At 43.0% G+C, this 18,789-nt stretch overlaps 1 protein-coding gene across 3 annotated transcripts in view; it reads left to right on the plus strand.

Moving 5' to 3' along the window:
* Positions 1–2,042: 2,042 nt before the first annotated feature.
* LOC124003048 (SLIT-ROBO Rho GTPase-activating protein 3-like) overlaps positions 2,043–18,789 on the plus strand; it is a 133,783-nt gene continuing 117,036 nt past the window's right edge. For 2 of the 3 annotated variants that reach the window (XM_046311036.1, XM_046311037.1), the window contains exon 1: positions 2,043–2,588. In XM_046311036.1, coding sequence (XP_046166992.1) covers positions 2,522–2,588 — 67 coding nt within the window. In that variant the 5' untranslated portion in view covers positions 2,043–2,521. The remainder of the gene's footprint in view (positions 2,589–18,789) is intronic. The other variant, XM_046311038.1, reaches the window with a different exon arrangement.

Here is an 18,789-nt window from a genome sequence, read left to right on the forward strand (position 1 = left end):
GTGACACGACCAAACCAGACGAGCTAAATTACTTCTATGCTCGCTTTGAGGCAAGTAACACTGAAACATGCATGAGAGCATCAGCTGTTCCGGAAGACTGTGTGATCACGCTCTCCGTAGCCGATGTGAGTAAGACTTTTAAACAGGTCAACATTCACGAGGACGCAGGGCAAGACGGATTACCAGGACGTGTACTCCGAGCATGCGCTGACAAACGGGCAAGTGTCTTCACTGACATTTTCAATCTCTCCCTGTCTGAGTCTGTAATACCAACATGTTTCAAGCAGACCACCAGAGTCCCTATGCCAAAGAATCCTAAGGTAACCTGCCTAAATGACTACGACACGTAAGCACTCATAACTGTAGCTATGAAGTGCATTGAAAGGCTGGTCATAGCTCACATCAACACCAGAAACCCTAGACCCACTCCAATTTGCATACTGCCCCAACAGATCCACAGATGATGTAATCTCTATTGCACTCCACACTGCCCTTTCCCACCTGGATAAAAGGAACACCTATGTGAGAATGATATTCATTGACTACAGCTCAGCATTCAACACCATAGTGCCCTCAAACCTCATCACTAAGCTAAGGACCCTTGGACTAAACACCTCCCTCTGAAACTGGATCCTGGACTTCCTGATGGGCCACCCCCAGGTGGTAAGGGTAGGTAACAACACATCAGCCATGCTGATCTTCAACACGGTGGCCCCTCAGGGGTGCGTGCTCAGTCCCCTCCTCTTCACTCATGACTGCATGGCCAGGCACGACTTAAGTTTGTCAATGACACAACATGGTAGGCCTGATCACAGACAACAACGAGACAGCCTATAGGGAGGAGGTCAGAGACTTGGCCGTGTTGTGCCAGGACAACAACCTCTCCCTCAATGTGATCAAGACAAAGGAGATGATTGTGGATTACAGGAAAAGGAAGACCGAGCACGCCCCCATTCTCATAGACGGGGCTGCAGTGGAGCAGGTTGAGAGGTCCAAGTTCCTTCGTGTCCACATCACCAACACACGAGCATGGTCCAAGCACACCATGACAATCTAGCAGAGGGTACGACAACACCTATTCTCCCTTAGGAGAAGATTTGGCATTGGTCCTCAAAGGTTCTATTGCTGCACCATTGAGAGCATGACTGGTTGCATCACTACCTGGTATGGCAACTGATCGGACTCTGACCGCACTATGGCACTACAAAGGGTAGTGTGTTTGGCCCAGTACATCACTGGGGCCAATCTTCCTCCCATCCAGGACCTCTATACCATGCGGTGTCAGAGGAAGGCCCTAAAAATTGTCAAAGACTCCAGCCACCCTAGTCATAGACTGTTCTCTCTGCTACTGCACGGCAAGCGATACCGGAGCACCAAGTCTAGGTCCAAGAGGCTTCTAAATAGCTTCTATTCCAAAGCCACAAGACTCTTGAACATTAATCAAACGGCTACCCAAACTATTTGCAGCGCTTAGAAATGTTTGCCAATGTATTACAAATAAAAAACAGAAATACCTTATTTACATAAGTATTCAGACCCTTCGCTATGAGACTCGAAATTGAGCTCAGGTGTATCCTGTTTCCATTGACCCCCCCCCCCTTTTGCGCTGCTGCATACTCTCTGCTTATTATCTAATAACTCTACCTACATATTACCTCACTTACCTCGACTAACCGGTGCCCCTGCACAATACTGCTGCTATTTAAGTTTTTGTTAATTTTATTTCTTATTTCTTTGGGTATGTTTCTTAAAACTGCATTGTTGGTTAAGGGCTTGTAAGTAAGCATTTCACTGTAAGGTCTACCTACACCTGTTGTATTTGGCCATGTGACAAATAACATTTGATATGATTTATGACGGAATAAGACCCGAACTGGCAGAATCAGACACTATTTACCCGATATTGAAAAAAAATGCAAGAAATCATATCAAATTAAAGAAAAAAGCTGCCTAACAGATACCACATTTCTTGCAACAAAATGTGTGAGTGAGTGAGAGTAAGAGAGAGAGTTCTACAACGGGAGGAGACTCACGTGACGTTCGACTCAATTCATCTGTCCCTGCAGCGCAAATTCTCGGAGCGCACAGCTAATCAAAGACTGGTCCACTGCGAACGCACAAATATTCATTTTTGGACACTCTAGAAATAAAGAAATCGTCGAAATGGGTGAACGCCTAGCCTACATCCACGATCATTCTATTTCCATTATTTTCTTGTTTTGAGTAGAAGGGTTTTGTTTTTCTCCGCTGCAGCTTTTGCATTGGATGGCATGCTTTATCAAGAAAAGCGTAGTACTTATCTTCAATATAAAATAGACATAGCCCTCTGCAGGCGAGCATTAGGGAGCTCACTATAGAATTTCGCGTTTCATTTCTTCATTAGGTGATTAGCATTACTTAAAACTTGAGTTTACATTTTTTTGCATTGAGCTAATCGGACACAAAGAGCAGAGGACGGAGAACAACGCTGCTGAAGTCGAGAATCATCACATAGGACCTCTTGCGCAAGCCCCCACGAAAAATGTCATCTCAAACCAGAGTCAAGAAGGACAAGGAGATCATAGGAGAATATGAAACGCAAGTCAAAGGTGGGTAATAAATGATATGCAAATTCAGAAATGTTTTGACCTTGTGGAACTGCATCTATAGCCCTGCAAGCTAAATGACACGAGACAGAATTGGGGAAGCATAGGCTGGAGTTTCATCATTACATTTCAACGAATCATAAGTACATCGACGTTTAGCTTTTGTGCCTGCTTGGTCCCCTTACCAGTGCTGAGGGCTCGTCAAGTAGTATACATAGCATCACTGTGGTTTGGTCACCGTTTCATCAGCATCCCTATCTTTGCATATAATTATATTGTACCCAGCCTTCAGGTGACAGGTTCTGTCAATTAACTTCTGTAGGCCCATTGATGAGGCTGCTGGACACGTGTTTGAGAGACCACGAACGTTCGAAAACAGGTATCATATTACTGAGGTCAATTCTTATATTCACCCTAGAAGACGCCAAGGTAATAGACAAGGTTTAGAAACTCTGAGTCGGTAATGGGCTTTTCAGTCTGGTTCGATTTAGGGTCAGTGTGTTTGAAAGGCTGCACGCTTTGTTGCTGGGTAGAACGATCTGTGTACTGCCATGGTCCCTTGGGGGGGGGCTCCGTTAATTGCGCTCCTTTGTTTACATTTATTGAGCCTTTGAGTTCAGCCACACCACATTGCCTCTATATTAATGTCACTGGAGAAGCTAATAGCATCAATTTATATTGGTTATCAATTATATTTGAATACATTGTCTAAGTGCAACATCACTACAGTCCCTGGTTCGAATGCAGGCTGTATCACATCTGGCCGTGATTGGGAGTCCCATTTTTGTATTTATTATTTTAATTTGACCTGGCAAGTCAGTTTCAATGATGGCCTAGGAACAGTGGGTTAACTGCCTGTTCAGGGGCAGAACGACAGAATTGTACCTTGTCAGCTCGGGGATTTAAACTTGCAACCTTCCGGTTACTAGTCCAACGCTCTAACCACTAGGCTACCCTGCCGCCCATAGGGCGTTGCACAATTGGCCCAGCGTTGGCTGAGTTTAGGCTGGGGTAGCTAAGAATTTGCCTAGTTAAATAAAGGTTAAATTAAAAAAATTAACTACAGCAAGGGGGCTCTGGTGGCATTCTCTCTCTGTCCATCTCCTCTCTCTGTCAGGAAGAATATCCTGTAGGACAGGGATCATCAACTAGATTCAGCCGCTGGCCAATTTGTATTTTTGAGCGGATGGCAGAACATAATTACAAATAATTTGTAGACTGCAAATTGACCTCAAGGAAGCCCAAACAGATATAATATTTGACTAAAACATAATCATTTCAAAACTTGCCTACATTTGCATATTATCACATACACTGAGTGTACAAAACATTAGGAACATCTGCTTCTTCCATGACAGATTGACTAGGTGAATCCAGGTGAAAGCTATGATTCCTTATTGATGTCAGCTGTTAAATCCATTTCAATCAATGTAGATGAAGGGGAGGAGACAGGTTAAAGAAGGATTTTTAAGCCTTCAGACAATTGAGTATTGTGTATGTGTGCCATTCAGAGGGTGAATGGGCCAGACAAATATGTAAGTGCCTTTTGAACAGGGTATGGTAGTAGGTGCCAGGGGCACTGGTTTGAGCGTGTCAAGCACTGCAGCGCTGCTGGATTTTTCATACTCAACAGTTTCCCATATGTATCCGAATGGCCCACCACCCAAAGGACATCCAGCCAACTTGACACAACTGTGGAAAGCATTGGAGTCAACATGGACCAGCATCCCTGTGGAACGCTGTCAACAGCTTGTAGAGGTCATGCCCCAATGAATTGAGGCTGTTCTGAGGGAAAAAGGTAGTGCAACTTAATATTAGGAAGGTGTTTAATGTTTTATACACACAATGGGAATATCTCTATGAATGGGAATACTTTGAAACAGATTTCCAAAATTAATATCACTTGGAGCTGATTTGCTGGTGTTTTTACAGTCTTATGTCCCCCCCCCCCAATTTGTATTTTTTAATTTTTTAACAGAACTTTCCTGCAGGCTGCCAGTTGGGGTTCCCTGCCCTACAGTATGTGTGTTTTCTGCCTGGCTGATGTTTACGAAGTGACAGTGCACCCTCAGAGCGTCAAGATAGTGTGTGTGTGTGCGCGTGAGAAAGAGAGAGTGAGGCAGAGGGGAGGACGGTCTGTGCTGTCTGTGCTGCGACTGAACAACATGGCAGGTCCTGTGGGGTCTGTATCCAGGCTTACGTGGCTTCTGCTCTGAAAGAGGTTTTACCCTCATAGGACATCTAACACTATCTCCCCAGAGTCCAGACAGGTGACACTAACATAGATTTACTTTATTTGACTGATTGTCTTACCTTGGGCCAGACAGTGTCAAGGCCTGGTGACAATAGCTGGTCATATTAGCCTTCCACTCACAGTTATTGTCTGTGATAAATTAGAAAGAATACAGTATACTCTCACTGTTTACACCCTTTAATAGTGTGGATGATCACACTTTCGCATGCCTTCTAGCCTTCTGTTGCCTGGACCTGCCTCACTGCACTTTTTTATGGTGCCTTTGGAAAGTATTCACACCCATTTACTTTTTTTAAATGTTGTTACGTTGGTTTTATTCTAAAATTGATTCATCTCCCCCCCCCCTCAAATCTACACACAATACCAGATAAAGAAAAAATGTTTTTTAGAAATTTTTGCTAATTTATCAAAAGTAAAAAAAAAAAAAAAACTGAAATATGACATTTACATAAATATTCAGACCCCACAGAGGAACTCTACAGCTCTGTCAGTGACCATTGGGTTCTTGGTCACCTCCCTGACCAAGGCCCTTCTCCCCCGATTGCTCAGTTTGGCCGGGTGGCCAGCTCGAGGAGGAGTCTTGGTGGTTCCAAACTTCTTCCATTTAATAATGATGGAGGCGACTGTGTTCTTGGCAACCTTCAATGCTGCAGACATTTGATTACCCTTCCCCAGATCTGTGCCTCGACACAATCCTGTCTCACAGCTCTACGGACAGTTCCTTCAACCTCTTGGCTTGGTTTCTGCTCTGACATGCACTGTCAACTGTGGGACCTTATGTAGACATGTGTGTGCCTTTCCGAATCATGTCCAATCATTTGAATTTACCACGGGTGGACTCCAATCAAGTTGTAGAAATATCTCAAGGATGATCAATGGAAACAGGATACACCTGAGCTCAATTTCGAGTCTCATAGCGAAGGGTCTGAATACTTATGTAAATAAGGTATTTCTGTTTTTTATTTGTAATACATTGGCAAACATTTCTAAAAACACATTTATACTTTGTCATTATTGGGTATTGTGGGTAGATTGCTGAAGATTTAAAAAAATATAATCTATTTTTGAATAAGGCTGTAATGTAACAAAATGTGGGAAAAGTCCAGGGGTCTAAATACTTTCCGAAGGCGCTGTATGTACATAGTTCTGTTTCATTGATTTCAAAGTCTGAGACTATGGATCTAATAATGGATCACAGACTGAGGGATTTGATTGGTATTTTAGGCCTGAGGTAAAGTCTTTTAGGGAATTCTGTCAGGGTTGCGGCTGGGGATTTGTAGTTTATTATTGTCAACCGTGTTAATCTGTTATTCACCATGTTTATCACTGGGCTTGGCGAGACATGTTTTCAAAATGATATCAATGATGCAATTTCATCCAGTGCTATCCTAGATAATCCAGCCCGTGCTGCTGTCACTGTGTTCCTATGCATCTCAGGGTAGTGGCCGTGGGGTGAAATACAAAGGAGGCAAATAAGAGATTGAGCTGGATCATTGAGAATAATACTGTGAATTGTCTTCTACTACTGTAAGAATGGGAATACAGGGAATATTTTAGCATGCTCGAGAAGCCTGAACTCCTCAGAAATGCTGTATATAATGTAAGCCGTCCAAATGAACCATAAAGACCGAGGGGGTGGCGTATAACAATAAGGATGAACAAGAGACTGAACAGGCAACCAAGAGAATGAGGAGAACCATCTTAAGCATCGGTGCTGCTAAGTGGGTTGAGTGGCAGTGTCAGGAAGCGAGAGAGGGAGAATTCCTCCCACCCCCCCCCAGTCTCAGTTACTGTGCTGCAGGGGTTTATGGTTAATGATCCCCTGAGTCAACCCTCAGACACTAGGCTAGGAGGAGAGGAAAGTGTGAACTGCTACTGGAGGATTATGGGTTGCTCTACAGCGCCACTCTTACTTCTACTGGAGAAGGGTTGTAAATGTCTATTACTGCTGCTAATAATGGTAGTGAAACCTAATGTTGCCTTATGTGGTGGTGTGACTTTAAATGATGTCTAGTAAATAGCATCTTGTCTTCAGCTTGCCATTGGCCAGACTTCTCCAGTATGGCTCCTCTCTCTCTCTCTACCATGGCACTGTGCCGACTGGAAGGCCTTCTTGTTCATTCAACCATCTATTATTCAGCATGCGTCTGAAGCTGCCATGGGAGCCATTCTCTTGTTCTATAAAGCCTGGCTGTGTGTAAGACAAGGCCTTGAAAGAGAGCAAGGAAGAGACTGATGCTAATTTATGGATAAATCCGCCTCTTCACTCATTCTCAGCTGCTCAACCACACAGAGGATCTCCAGCAATCAACACAAGGGGGCTCCGACATCCACGGCCCGTTGGTTTTGTTCATCAGTTGGTTAACAACAATGGCAGCGTTTTGGGTCTCTTTCTGTCTGTAAGGCCCAACCACTGTGCTACCATAATGAGCTTCAGTTTAGAGATGGCACCTGACGTGGTGAGTTGTTGCGTTTTTATGTATGGATGATGTATACGAGCGAGAGAAAGGGTGTTGAGGATCAGTGTTGCCTCTCTGATAGGCCGTGGCACAGCACAGCTTGCTGCTGCAAGGTTGCTTGCCTCACATTTATTGATAGATTGATTTCAGTAAGGCATCAGTGAATCATTTTAATAGTAATTTGAGCTTGAGGTTGAAGACGTATGAGCCAATAGGAAAGGGCAATGTTATCACTGTGATTGGTCAATGTTTCCTCTTGAATGTATGCGTTTCAAATGATTCACCAAGCAAGAAAACAACTTCACATCGCCACAAACATTTTGCTCAAAAGATATGTGAATTTCACAAGTCAACTTCTCTTTTGGCATCACTGCAAATGCAGTGTTATTCCCTGCAATGGAGACATATGAGACAGAGAGGAGAGGATTCTAAAAGAAAAGCCTGGCCTCTCGCAAGAAGCTCAGAGACCGCATGGATCAAAGGTCTTGGGATCATACTGTACATGCACTAGCTGGATTGCACACAGACGTGCAACACAGTACACACAGCACGTGTGTATGTCTCCGTGATCTCCGTTTCTTGTTCATCCGTTACATTTTACAGGGAAGCTTCTCTACTTCCTTCTTATGCTAGATTGGCTTGATAACCTAATACTGATGCATGTCCACTGCTTGTTTTCACCCCTTTCATAATCCCTTCTAAACCACTCCGATGTGTAGCCGGGCCATGCGGTGAAACTCCTATGGCGTGGTTGTCTTGTGAGTGGTTAGTTTTTTTATTAGATTTGCCTGTTATTTGTCTGTACTGTTCTCTCTCTTCCCCCCACACCCTGCCCTGGCTGGGGGACAGCATGTTGCCTGTCCTTTTGGCAGTGTTCCCTGGCTTTGGCTCTGGTGCTGAACCTGATCCCATTGCAGGAGAAGTGCTACAGAGCAATCTCAGACTCCTTTTGTTGTCTTTTAGAACAGTGAACCCTTAATGAACAGGATGCCGGAGCTTTGAATAACATGCCCACCCAAATCTGCTCCAAAATGTTCTGTATATTAGTTTATGTTGATGGCTTTTCTCCACATTAGCGTTTTTCTGTAGCTGTGATGCTGTCTTTATAAAGGGTTGTTTATGGTGCTTATGAGAACATCATTGAAGGTGATGCAGTTACAGATCTGTAGTTCCCTATTAAACTCTTCCATTTGTTAGTACTTGATGGGTAATGTCACCATGTACACTACAGGCTCTAACATTCATATCACGACTCAGTGAATACACACACATATTCATTATTTGCCTTCCATAGAAAAGACAGAGTTTACCTTGCAACATAGAATTCCCTTGTGGCCTCTTTCTCAGGTCACAGCTTGCTAATGACCGGTACACCCTCTGTCTGTCTAACCCTGGTGATACTCATGTACAAGCATGCCGGCAATTTCCTGACTAATAGCGCACACACACACGCAGATAGACAGAGGAAACAGGGTCATGTTGCTGCAGGCAGGCAGCACTCTGTGGTCTGGTCAAGGGAGTTTTCAGTTGTCACACCTTTTGGACTCAGGTTTCTGCTACTGGGCTGGTAATAAGCCCTTCTCTGCAGGTTGTCCTCAACCAGACTAAAAGCAAACAAACTCAACCTGCTCTGCAGAGACAATAAAGTAAGTGGGATTTGATTCACATCAGGTACAGTGCAGTTAAACGTTTGGACACACCTACTCATTCAAGGGTTTTTCTTTATTTTTACTAATTTCAACATAGTAAATGTTGAAATAACTCATATGGAATCATGTAGTAACCAAAAAAGTGTTAAACAAATCAAAATATTTTAGATTCTTCAAAGTAGCCACCCTTTGCACACTCTTGGCATTCTCTCAACCAGCTTCACCTGGAATACTTTTCCAACAGTTTTGAAGGTGTTCCCACATTTGCTGAGCGCTTGTTGGCTGCTTTTCTTTCACTGTGTGGTCCAACTCATCCCAAACCATCTCAATTGGGTTGAGGTCGGGTGATTGTGGAGGCCAGGTCATCTGGTCAAATACCCCTTACACAGCCTGGAGGTGTGTTGGGTCATTGTCCTGTTGAAAAACAAATGATAGTCCCACTAAGCGCAACCAGATGGGATGGCGTATCGCTGTAGAATGGGAGCCATGCTGGTTAAGTGTGCCTTGAATTCTAAATATATCACAGACAGTGTCACCAAAGCATCCCCACACCTCCATGCTTCACGGTGGGACCAACACATGCGGAGATCATCCATTCACCTACTCTGCGTCTCACAAAGACCAGAAATCTCAAATTAGAACTCATCAGACCAAAGGACAGATTTCCACCGGTCTAATGCCCATTGCTCGTGTTTCTTGGCCCAAGCAAGTCTCTTCTTCTTATTGGTGTCCTTTAGTAGTGGTTTCTTAGCAGCAATTTGGCCATGAAGGCCTGATTCACACAGTCTCCTCTGAACAGTTAATGTTGAGATGTGTCTGTTACATGAACTCTGATGTTTTTTAGGCTGCAGCTTCTGAGGTACAGTTAACTCTGATGAACTCTGGGTCTTCCTTTTTTTATGGCGGTCCTCGAGAGTCAGTTTCATCATAGAGCTTGATGGTTTTTGCGACTGCACATGAAGAAACTTTAAAAGTTCTTGACATTTTCCGGATTGACTGGCCTTTATGTCTTAAAGTAATGATGGACTGGCACACCTGCTAATTGAAATGCATTCCAGGTGACTACCCCATGAAGTTGGTTGAGAGAAGGTCAAGAGTGTGCAAAGCTGTCATCAAGGAAAGAGTGGCTATTTGAAGAACCTCAAATATAAAATATATTTAGATTTGTTTCACACTTTTTTGCTTACTACATGATTCCATATGTGTTATTTTATAGTTTTGATGTATTCACTATTATTCTATGTAGAAAATAGTAAGAATAAAGAAAAACCCTTGAATGAGTAGGTGTGTCCAAACTTTGGACTGGTACTGTATGTCCAAAATCATTCTGTCTGTGTAATGTCAATGTTACCCAGAGGTCTGCTAAATACCCCTGGGATAGTTAGAGTAAAAAATATTGATTTAGCATAAGAACAAATCTTGCCTCCGATTTCTACAATACAGAATGCAAAAGAATGCACATGTCCTCTGCTAGAACCATAACCACAGTCCAACTATGTCTTACTAAGGTTAGAGCGAACCATATAGTGTATATCATGTACTGATGGCCTCCCATAATATGAACTCTTATGCCTCAGGATTCCCCCCAGGCTACCCCTGTTTGTTTCATGCAGAGCAGAGGGCTTTGATGAGTTTCAGTTATGATCCCAGCACACCCAAAATGGGAGAAAGTGTTATGTTTTATTAGAAGGGCTCGAGAGAGCAGCCAATATGAAAAGCATTCCAAAGAAACCAACTTCTTGCCAAGTGAGAGCAAAGGGGATAGTGTTCACACATTGGGTGGATAGACAATAGTGTAGACTATAGGTGTTGTTACTCCCAGTGATCACACTAATACAATTACTGAGATCAGAGATGTGCACTGTACTGCACAGATGCAACTAGTCTTCCGCCTTTTAGTGAAATGTGGATCGTTTGAGAATAAATACTAATTTGCACATCTGACAATCATTTCCTATTAAGAACTTTTGGTAAGCTTAGCTTGGATCAGAAAAATACTATGCCTATATATTTTCCTGATTGTACCTCCTGTGTTCCTCTGTTTTGCCTTAGCATATTATAGCTAAAGGTTTGTTGTATTGCAATAAATCATATAATCATTTGAAGTCTTTGACATAGAATAATTGGTTCCAGAATATATTTTGTCATCCAGAATTTGTGATGGCTGAACTGCTGGCACATGAAAAGTGTTAAGAAGGAATGTGGGCATTTCCATGTAAAAAGCCCCATGAGCACTACTAACATGTGAAGTTCATAGGAGCACATCACATTTGGTGTCAAATGAAAGCTAAGAGTCTTTATATTTTTGAGAAATTAAGGCATATATAAAAGTTTCAACCATTTCCCATCCTAAGAAATTGGAATAAACAAAGATTTCTGGTCAAACAGATGGAAAAGGGGTCTTAAACAACATCTAGCAGAAACAGTATTTAATAGGTATTAGAAATGCATCAAAACAAAGTAATATTGAAGCAAAGACTCCTGCTAACGTTTCTATTTTGTTTTGCAGAAATGATTTGCTTTCTGAAAGTTGTTACAGCCTTATTCTAAAATTGCTTAAATTGTTTTCCCCCTCATCAATCTACACACAATACCCCATAATGACAAAGCAAAAACAGGTTTTTAGAAATGTTGCAAATATATTTCGAAATAAAAAAACTTATGACATTTCCATAAGTCTTCAGACCCTTTACTCAGTACTTTGTTGAAGCACCTTTGGCAGCGATTACAGCCTCGAGTCTTGTTGAGTATGACTCTATTTGGGCACACCTGTATTTGGGGAATTTCTCTCATTCCTCTCTGCGAGTCCTCTCAAAATAGACCAACTTGACAGAAGGATGGATTGGGAGCGTCGCTGCCCAGCTATTTTCAGGTCTCTCCAGAAATGTTCAAATTGGGTTCAAGTCTGGACTCTGGCTGGGCCACTCAAGGAAATTCAGAGAATTATCCCGAAGCCACTCCTGCATTGTCTTAGCTGTGTGGTTCGGGTCGTTGTCCTGTTGGAAGGTGAACCTTCACCCCAGTATGAGGTCCAGAGGGCTCTGGAGCAGGTTTTCATCAAGGATCTCTCTGTACCATTCACCATTCATCCCTTGATCCTGACTAGTCTCCCAGTCCCTGCCACTGAAAGACATCCCCACAGCATGATGCTGCCACCACCATGCTGCACCATAGGAAGGAATGGTGCCTGGTTTCATCCAGAGGTGATGCCTGGCATTTAGGCCAAAGAGTTCAGTCTTGGTTTCATCAGACCAGGGAATCTTTTTTCTCATGGTCTGAGAGTCCTTTAGGTGCCTTTTGGCAAACTCCAAGCGAGCTGTCATGTGCCTTTTACTGAGGAGTGGCTTCCGTCTGGCCACTCTGCCATAAAGGCCTGATTGGTGGAGTGCTGCAGAGATGGCTGTCCTTCTGGAACATTCTCCAATCTCCACAGAGGAACTCTGGAGCTCTGTCAGAGTAAACAGTGGGTCTTGGTCACCTCCCTGACCAAGTCCCTTCTCCCCGATTTCTCAATTTGGCCAGGCAGCAAGCTCTGGGAAGAGTTTAAGAATGATGGAGGCCACTGTGTTCTTGGGGATCTTCAATGCTGTCGAAATGTTTTGGTACCCTTCCCCAGATCTTTTATTTTTTTAATTTAATCTTTAGTTAACCAGGAAGGCTAGTTGAGAAGAAGTTCTTATTTGCAACTACGACCTGGCCAAGATAAAGCATAGCAATTCGACACATACAACAACACAGAGTTACACATGGAATAAACAAAACAAAGTCAATAATACAGTAGAACAAAAGAAAACAAAAAGTCTATATACAGTGAGTGCAAATGAGGTAAGGTACGGGCAGTGATCGGTTGAATAGCATGCATTTAGTTTGACTTGCGTTTAAGAGTAGTTGGAGGCCATGGAAGGAGTGTTGTATGGCATTGAAGCTCGTCTGGAGGTTAGTTAACACAGTGTCCAAAGAAGGGCCAGAAGTATACAGAATGTTGTCGTCTGTGTAGAGGTGTACCAGAGAATCACCAGCAGCAAGAGCAACATCATTGATGTATACAGAGAAGAGTCGGCCCGAGGATTGAACCCTGTGGCACCCCCATAGAGACTGCCAGAGGTCCGGACAACAGGCCCTCCGATTTTACACACTGAACTCTATCAGAGAAGTAGTTGGTATACCAGGCGAGGCAATCATTTGAGAAACCAAGGCTGTCGAGTCTGCCAATAAGAATGTGGTGATTGACAGAGTCGAAAGCCTTGGCCAGGTCGATGAATACGGCTGCACAGAAATGTCTCTTATCAATGGTGGTTAAGATGTCGTTTAGGACCTTGAGCGTGGCTGAGGTGCACCCATGACCAGCTCTGAAACCAGATTGCATAGCGGCGATGGTACGGTGGTATTCAAAATGGTCGGTAATGTGTTTGTTAACTTGATTTTCGAAGATTTAAGAAAGGCAGGGTAGGATAGATATAGGTCTGTAGCATTTTGGGTCTAGTGTCACCCCCTTTGAAGAGGGGGATGACCACGGCAGTTTTCCAATCTTTGGGAATCTCAAACGATACGAAAGAGCGGTAGAATAGGCTAGTAATAGGGGTTGCAACAATTTCGGCAGATAATTTTAGAGAGGTTCCAGATTGTCTAGCGCGGCTGATTTGTAGGGGTCCAGATTTTGCAGCTCTTTCAAAACATCAGCTATCTGAATTTGGGTAAAGGAGACGTGGTGGGGGCTTTGGCGGGTTTGCTATGGAGGGTGCCGGGCAGTTGACCAGGGTAGGGGTAGCCAAGTGGAAAGCATGGCCAGCCGTAGAGAAATGCTTTTGAAATTCTCAATTATAGTGGATTTATCGGTGGTGACAGTGTTTCCTAGCCTCAGAGCAGTGGGCCGCTGGGAGGAGGTGCTCTTATTCTGGATGAGGTCAATGTTATTCCAGGATACCCCGGCCAGGTCAATTAGAAAGGCCTTCTCGCAGAAGTGTTTTAGGGAGCGTTTGACGGTGATGAGGGGTGGTCGTTTGGTTGCAGACCCATTACGGATGCAGGCAATGAGGCAGTGATCGCTGAGATCTTGATTGAAAACAGCAGAGGTGTATTTGGAGGGTGAGTTAGTTAAGATAACATCTATGAGAGTGCCCGTGTTTACGGATTTGGAGTTGTACCTGGTAGGTTCATTGATAATTTGTGTGAGATTGAGGGCATCAAGCTTGGATTGTAGGATGGCCGGGGTGTTAAGCATGTCCCAGTTTAGGTCACCTAGTAGCACGAGCTCAGAAGATAGATGGGGGAAATCAATTCACATATTGTATCGAGGGCACAGCTGGGGGCAGAGGGAGGACTATAGCAAGCAGCAACAGTGAGAGACTTATTTCTTGAAATGTGAATTTTTAGAAGTAGAAGCTTGAATTGTTTGGGTACAGACTTGGATAGACTTGGATAGTAATACAGAATTCTGCAGGCTAACTCTGCAACACAGCCCCCTTTGGCAGTTCTATCTTGGTGGAAAATGTTATAGTTTTTGGTTGTTTTCCTAAACCAGGATTTAGACACGATTATGCATCCGGGTTGGAAGAGTGTGCTAAAGCAGTGAGTAAAATAAACTTAGGGAGTAGGCTTCTATTGTAAACATGCATGAAACCAAGGCTTTTACGGTTACAGAAGTCAACAAATGAGAGCACCTTGGGAGTGGGAATGGAGCTAGGCACTGCAGGTCCTTGATTAACCTCTACATCACCAGAGAAACAGAGGAGAGTTAGGATAAGGGTACGGTTAAATGCTATACGAACTGGCCGTCTAGCACGTTCGGAACAGGGAGTAAAAGGAGCAGGTTTCTGGGCACGATAGCATAGATTAAAGGCTTAGTGTACAGACAAAGGTAAGTTAGGATGTGAGTACATTAGAGGTAAACCTAGGCATTGAGTAATGATGAGAGAGATATAGTCTCTAGAGACGTTTAAACCAGGTTATGTCATCGCATATGTAGGAGGTGGAACAACATGTTTGGTTAAGGCATATTGAGCAGGACTAGAGGCTCTACAGTGAAATAAGACACTAATCACTAACCAGGACAGTAATGGACGAGGCATATTGCTATTAGAGAGAGGCATGCGTAGCCAAGTGATCATATGGGTCCAGTGAGTGGTTGAGCTGACTGGAAACACGGCGATTTAGACAGTTAGCAGGCCGACGCTAACACGCTAACAGTTAGTAGGCCGGGGCTAAACAAGCTAGCAGTTAGCAGAACGGAGCTGGCAAGCTTGCAGTTAGCAGACCGGGTTAGCCAGCAAGCAGTTAGCAGGGGCTAGCACTTAGCAGACCAGGGCAGGCAAGCTAGCAGTTAGTAGACCGGGGCTAGCAAGTTAACCTTTGAGGGATGTCGCGATGGGGGTAAGTCTGTTTTTGCCTCTTTGTGCTGTGATGTCGATAGACCAGTCGTGGAATTAGTAGGGTTCCAAGTAGCTCTAGGTAGCTAGCAGGTTAGCAGAATGGGCCTTCAGTGGACGTCGCGCCTGAGGGGCCTGTTGGAATCCTCGGGCAGATTATGTCGGTATTCCAGTCGTAGAGGATCGGAGGGGTTCCGTGCCCCATAACGGCAGTAGAAGGGGTCTGGATATTGTAGCCCAGGAGTGAGCCGGGAGATGGGTCTAGCATGGGCTTGCCCCAGGCTAGTTGGTGCTAGCTCCGGTGCGGAAACGTTAACCAGGAGAAGTCAACCCGGGTTGCGGTTAGCTATCTGTGATGATCCAGATGAAAAGGTTCAGAGTTTGTGGTAGGAATTCGGGGATATGGAGAGAAAAATAGGTCCGTTATGCTCTGGTTTGAAACGTGTTGTACGAACTGGCGAGAACTTTCCGAGCTGAAGGTTAGCTGATGACCGCTAGCAGTGGTTAGCTGACTGATAGCTGGTAGCTAGTTAGCTAGCTAGCTTCAGTTGAGGTATTCCAGTTCGGAGGTAAATAGAAATACTTTAGGGGGGGAGAAAAACAGAACCACACCACATTGGGTGAGGCGTGTTGCGGGAGAGTATTTTGAAGTTGAGGTATGGGAAAAATATTAAAAAGAACGCGAAGAAAAAGATATATACACATGGGACAAGACAAGACAAAGACGTCTGACTGCTACGCCATCTTGGATCCAATCTGTGCCTCGACACAATCCTGTCTCGGAGCTCTAAGCACAATTCCTTCGACCTCATGCCTTGGTTTTTGCTCTGACATGCACTGTCAGTTGTGGGACCTTTATAAAGATAGGTTTGTGCCTTTCCAAATCATGTCCAATCAATTGAATTTACCACCGGTGGACTCCAATCAAGTTGAAGATCTCAAGGATGATCAATGGAAACAATTTCGAGTCTCATGGCAAAGGGTCTGAATACTTATGTAAATAAGGTATTTTTGTTTACTTAAAAAAAATACATTTGCAAAAACTTCTCAACCAGTTTTTGCTTTGTCATTATGGGCTATTTTGTGTAGATTGAGGGGAAAAAAAGATTTCATCCAATTTAGACTAGGGCTGTAAAGTAACAAAATGTGGAAAAAAGTCAAGGGGTCTGAAATAATGTATTTTCTCATTTCTCTCCATGATGCATGAGGATAATGAAAGTTCACAGAAGTAACAAGTTAAGGTAGACCTACCAATTAGTTATAGTGTCTGTACTGATAACAATTTGGTTTATGATTTAAGTTATTAAAACGTGTCATTCTGTTACAAAATTGGTATCAGAATGACCAACAAATTGTCTACAATGGGAATTCGTAGGAAACACAACCCAGAGTTGGGGAAAACAGCAAAAAATAATTTAAATAAAATATGACAATTTAAATAATAAAATAACCACAGTTGGGGAAGCTGCTTACTGTCCTCCTTTCCACTGGCATACTGTTATGTTCAGATTATAGCTGTTTTATTTTTAAACTCTGTTCCATGGAGGTCAAAGAAGGAGTGTGAAAACAGTTTGGGCAACCCCTCCCCTTGTCTCTCTTTTCCCTCTCCATTTAATGTCACCTCTCCCAGCTCTAACTGACACCTACCCATGAGCCCACTCTCGTTCCATTTACTGTAACCTACCCTCTCACCCACTAAGCAACGACCAACACCGGACATCCGTGGACGTTGAAAGTAGTTTGAACAGTACAGTACAGTACACTAAAGAAAAGTAGAGTATAGGTCAGTACAATATAGCACTTTATAATTTTCTGTACTGAACGATACTGCACTGAACTCTACTTTACTGTGCTATACTGTATTTTACTGAACTTTGCTCTGCTGTGCTTTGCTGCGACCACAACTATAATCTTGTAGGACAGGAAGTATCCTAGTTGTGGAAGGTTGAATGCCTGGTGACGGTAAATATACCTTACCTCATATGTCTGGCTTCACCCTCCAAAAATGTCCCGCCAATAAAAGCATATCTATAATCACTCTGAACCAGTTGTAAGGATAAATGTGTCCCTCGCTATCAAACAAACGTCTGAATCCAACTTTTGTCCTAACTGCACAACAATCCTGCTGTGTTAGACAGTGGGCTGCCATTAGAACACGCATTTCACACAAGACTTCCTACAATGTCGTCTACCACCGTTTACACCAAGATTGTGGTTCAACTTTTATTTGATTGTGAGGGACACATTTAACCTTACAACTGGGTCGGCAGGGTAGCCTAGTGGTTAGAGCGTTGGACTGGTAACCGGAAGGTTGCAAGGTTCAAATACCTGAGCTGACAAGGTACAAATCTGTCGTTCTGCCCCTGAACAGGCAGTAAACCCACTGTTCCTAGGCTGTCATTGAAAACAAGATTTTGTTCTTAACTGACTTGCCTAGTTAAATAAAGGTAATTTTAAAAAAGTATTGTGTAGAGGTTATCAATATTCTTTTGTTGATGCGAAAGCCGGACATATGAGGTTAAGTATATTTTCCGTTGCTAGTCATTTCAACCTTCTTCAACGAGGATACTTCCCGTCCTGCAAGAACCAAATTTGGTCATGTTTGGGGGCGGAGCTCAAATTAATTAATTAATTGTTCTACCTTTGTGTACCTACTCAGGATATGTCACCATAAAGAGAATGACATTCATAATTATGCATTTCTGCATAGTACAGATCAGGGATCCATGATGTCATTCTGTTACCATCATTCTGTTCTGGGTGTTAATCCACTTCATTTATTATAGTTCAATAACCAAAATATATATTTTTTTAACTCAATGTTTCATATCACAGCTCACACCACATTCTTTCTGCAGACATCTTTGAATCTTAATCGGAGTAGATATTTTAACCAGAAGGGGACTAGGGTTCCAATTTTGGAACACCCCCCCCCACGTTCAGCTGGAAGGTGGCGCATGGAACGCAAAAATATTCCTAAAAATATTTAACCTCCACACATTAACAAGTCCAATGGCTCAAATGAAAGATAAACACCTTGTTTATCTACCCAGCAAGTCAGATTTCTAAAATCTTTTACGGCGAAAACATAGCACATATTTATGTCAAACTACTACCGAAGACACAGCTAATTTGCATAGCCAAGTTGAAAAAAATATGCAGTCAACAAACGCAGGATTAAAAGACAAATAATGCACTAACCTTTTGAAATCTTCATCAGATGACAGTAATATAACATGTTACACAGTACATTTATATCTTTTTCAATAATATGCTATATATATCCATAAATCTCTGTTTACAATGATGCATCGTTCAAAAAATGCTACTCAAATGTCCTGAGAAATGACGATAGCTCCGGCAGATAACGTCAGCTAACAAGGAATACACATCATAAACTTTGACTAAATATGCATGTTCTACATATATATAGTTAGATACACTTCTTCTGAATGCAATCGCTGTGTTACATTTATT

This window comes from Oncorhynchus gorbuscha, linkage group LG18 (genome assembly GCF_021184085.1).
Source record: "Oncorhynchus gorbuscha isolate QuinsamMale2020 ecotype Even-year linkage group LG18, OgorEven_v1.0, whole genome shotgun sequence".
In the NCBI taxonomy this organism is placed as follows: domain Eukaryota; kingdom Metazoa; phylum Chordata; class Actinopteri; order Salmoniformes; family Salmonidae; genus Oncorhynchus; species Oncorhynchus gorbuscha.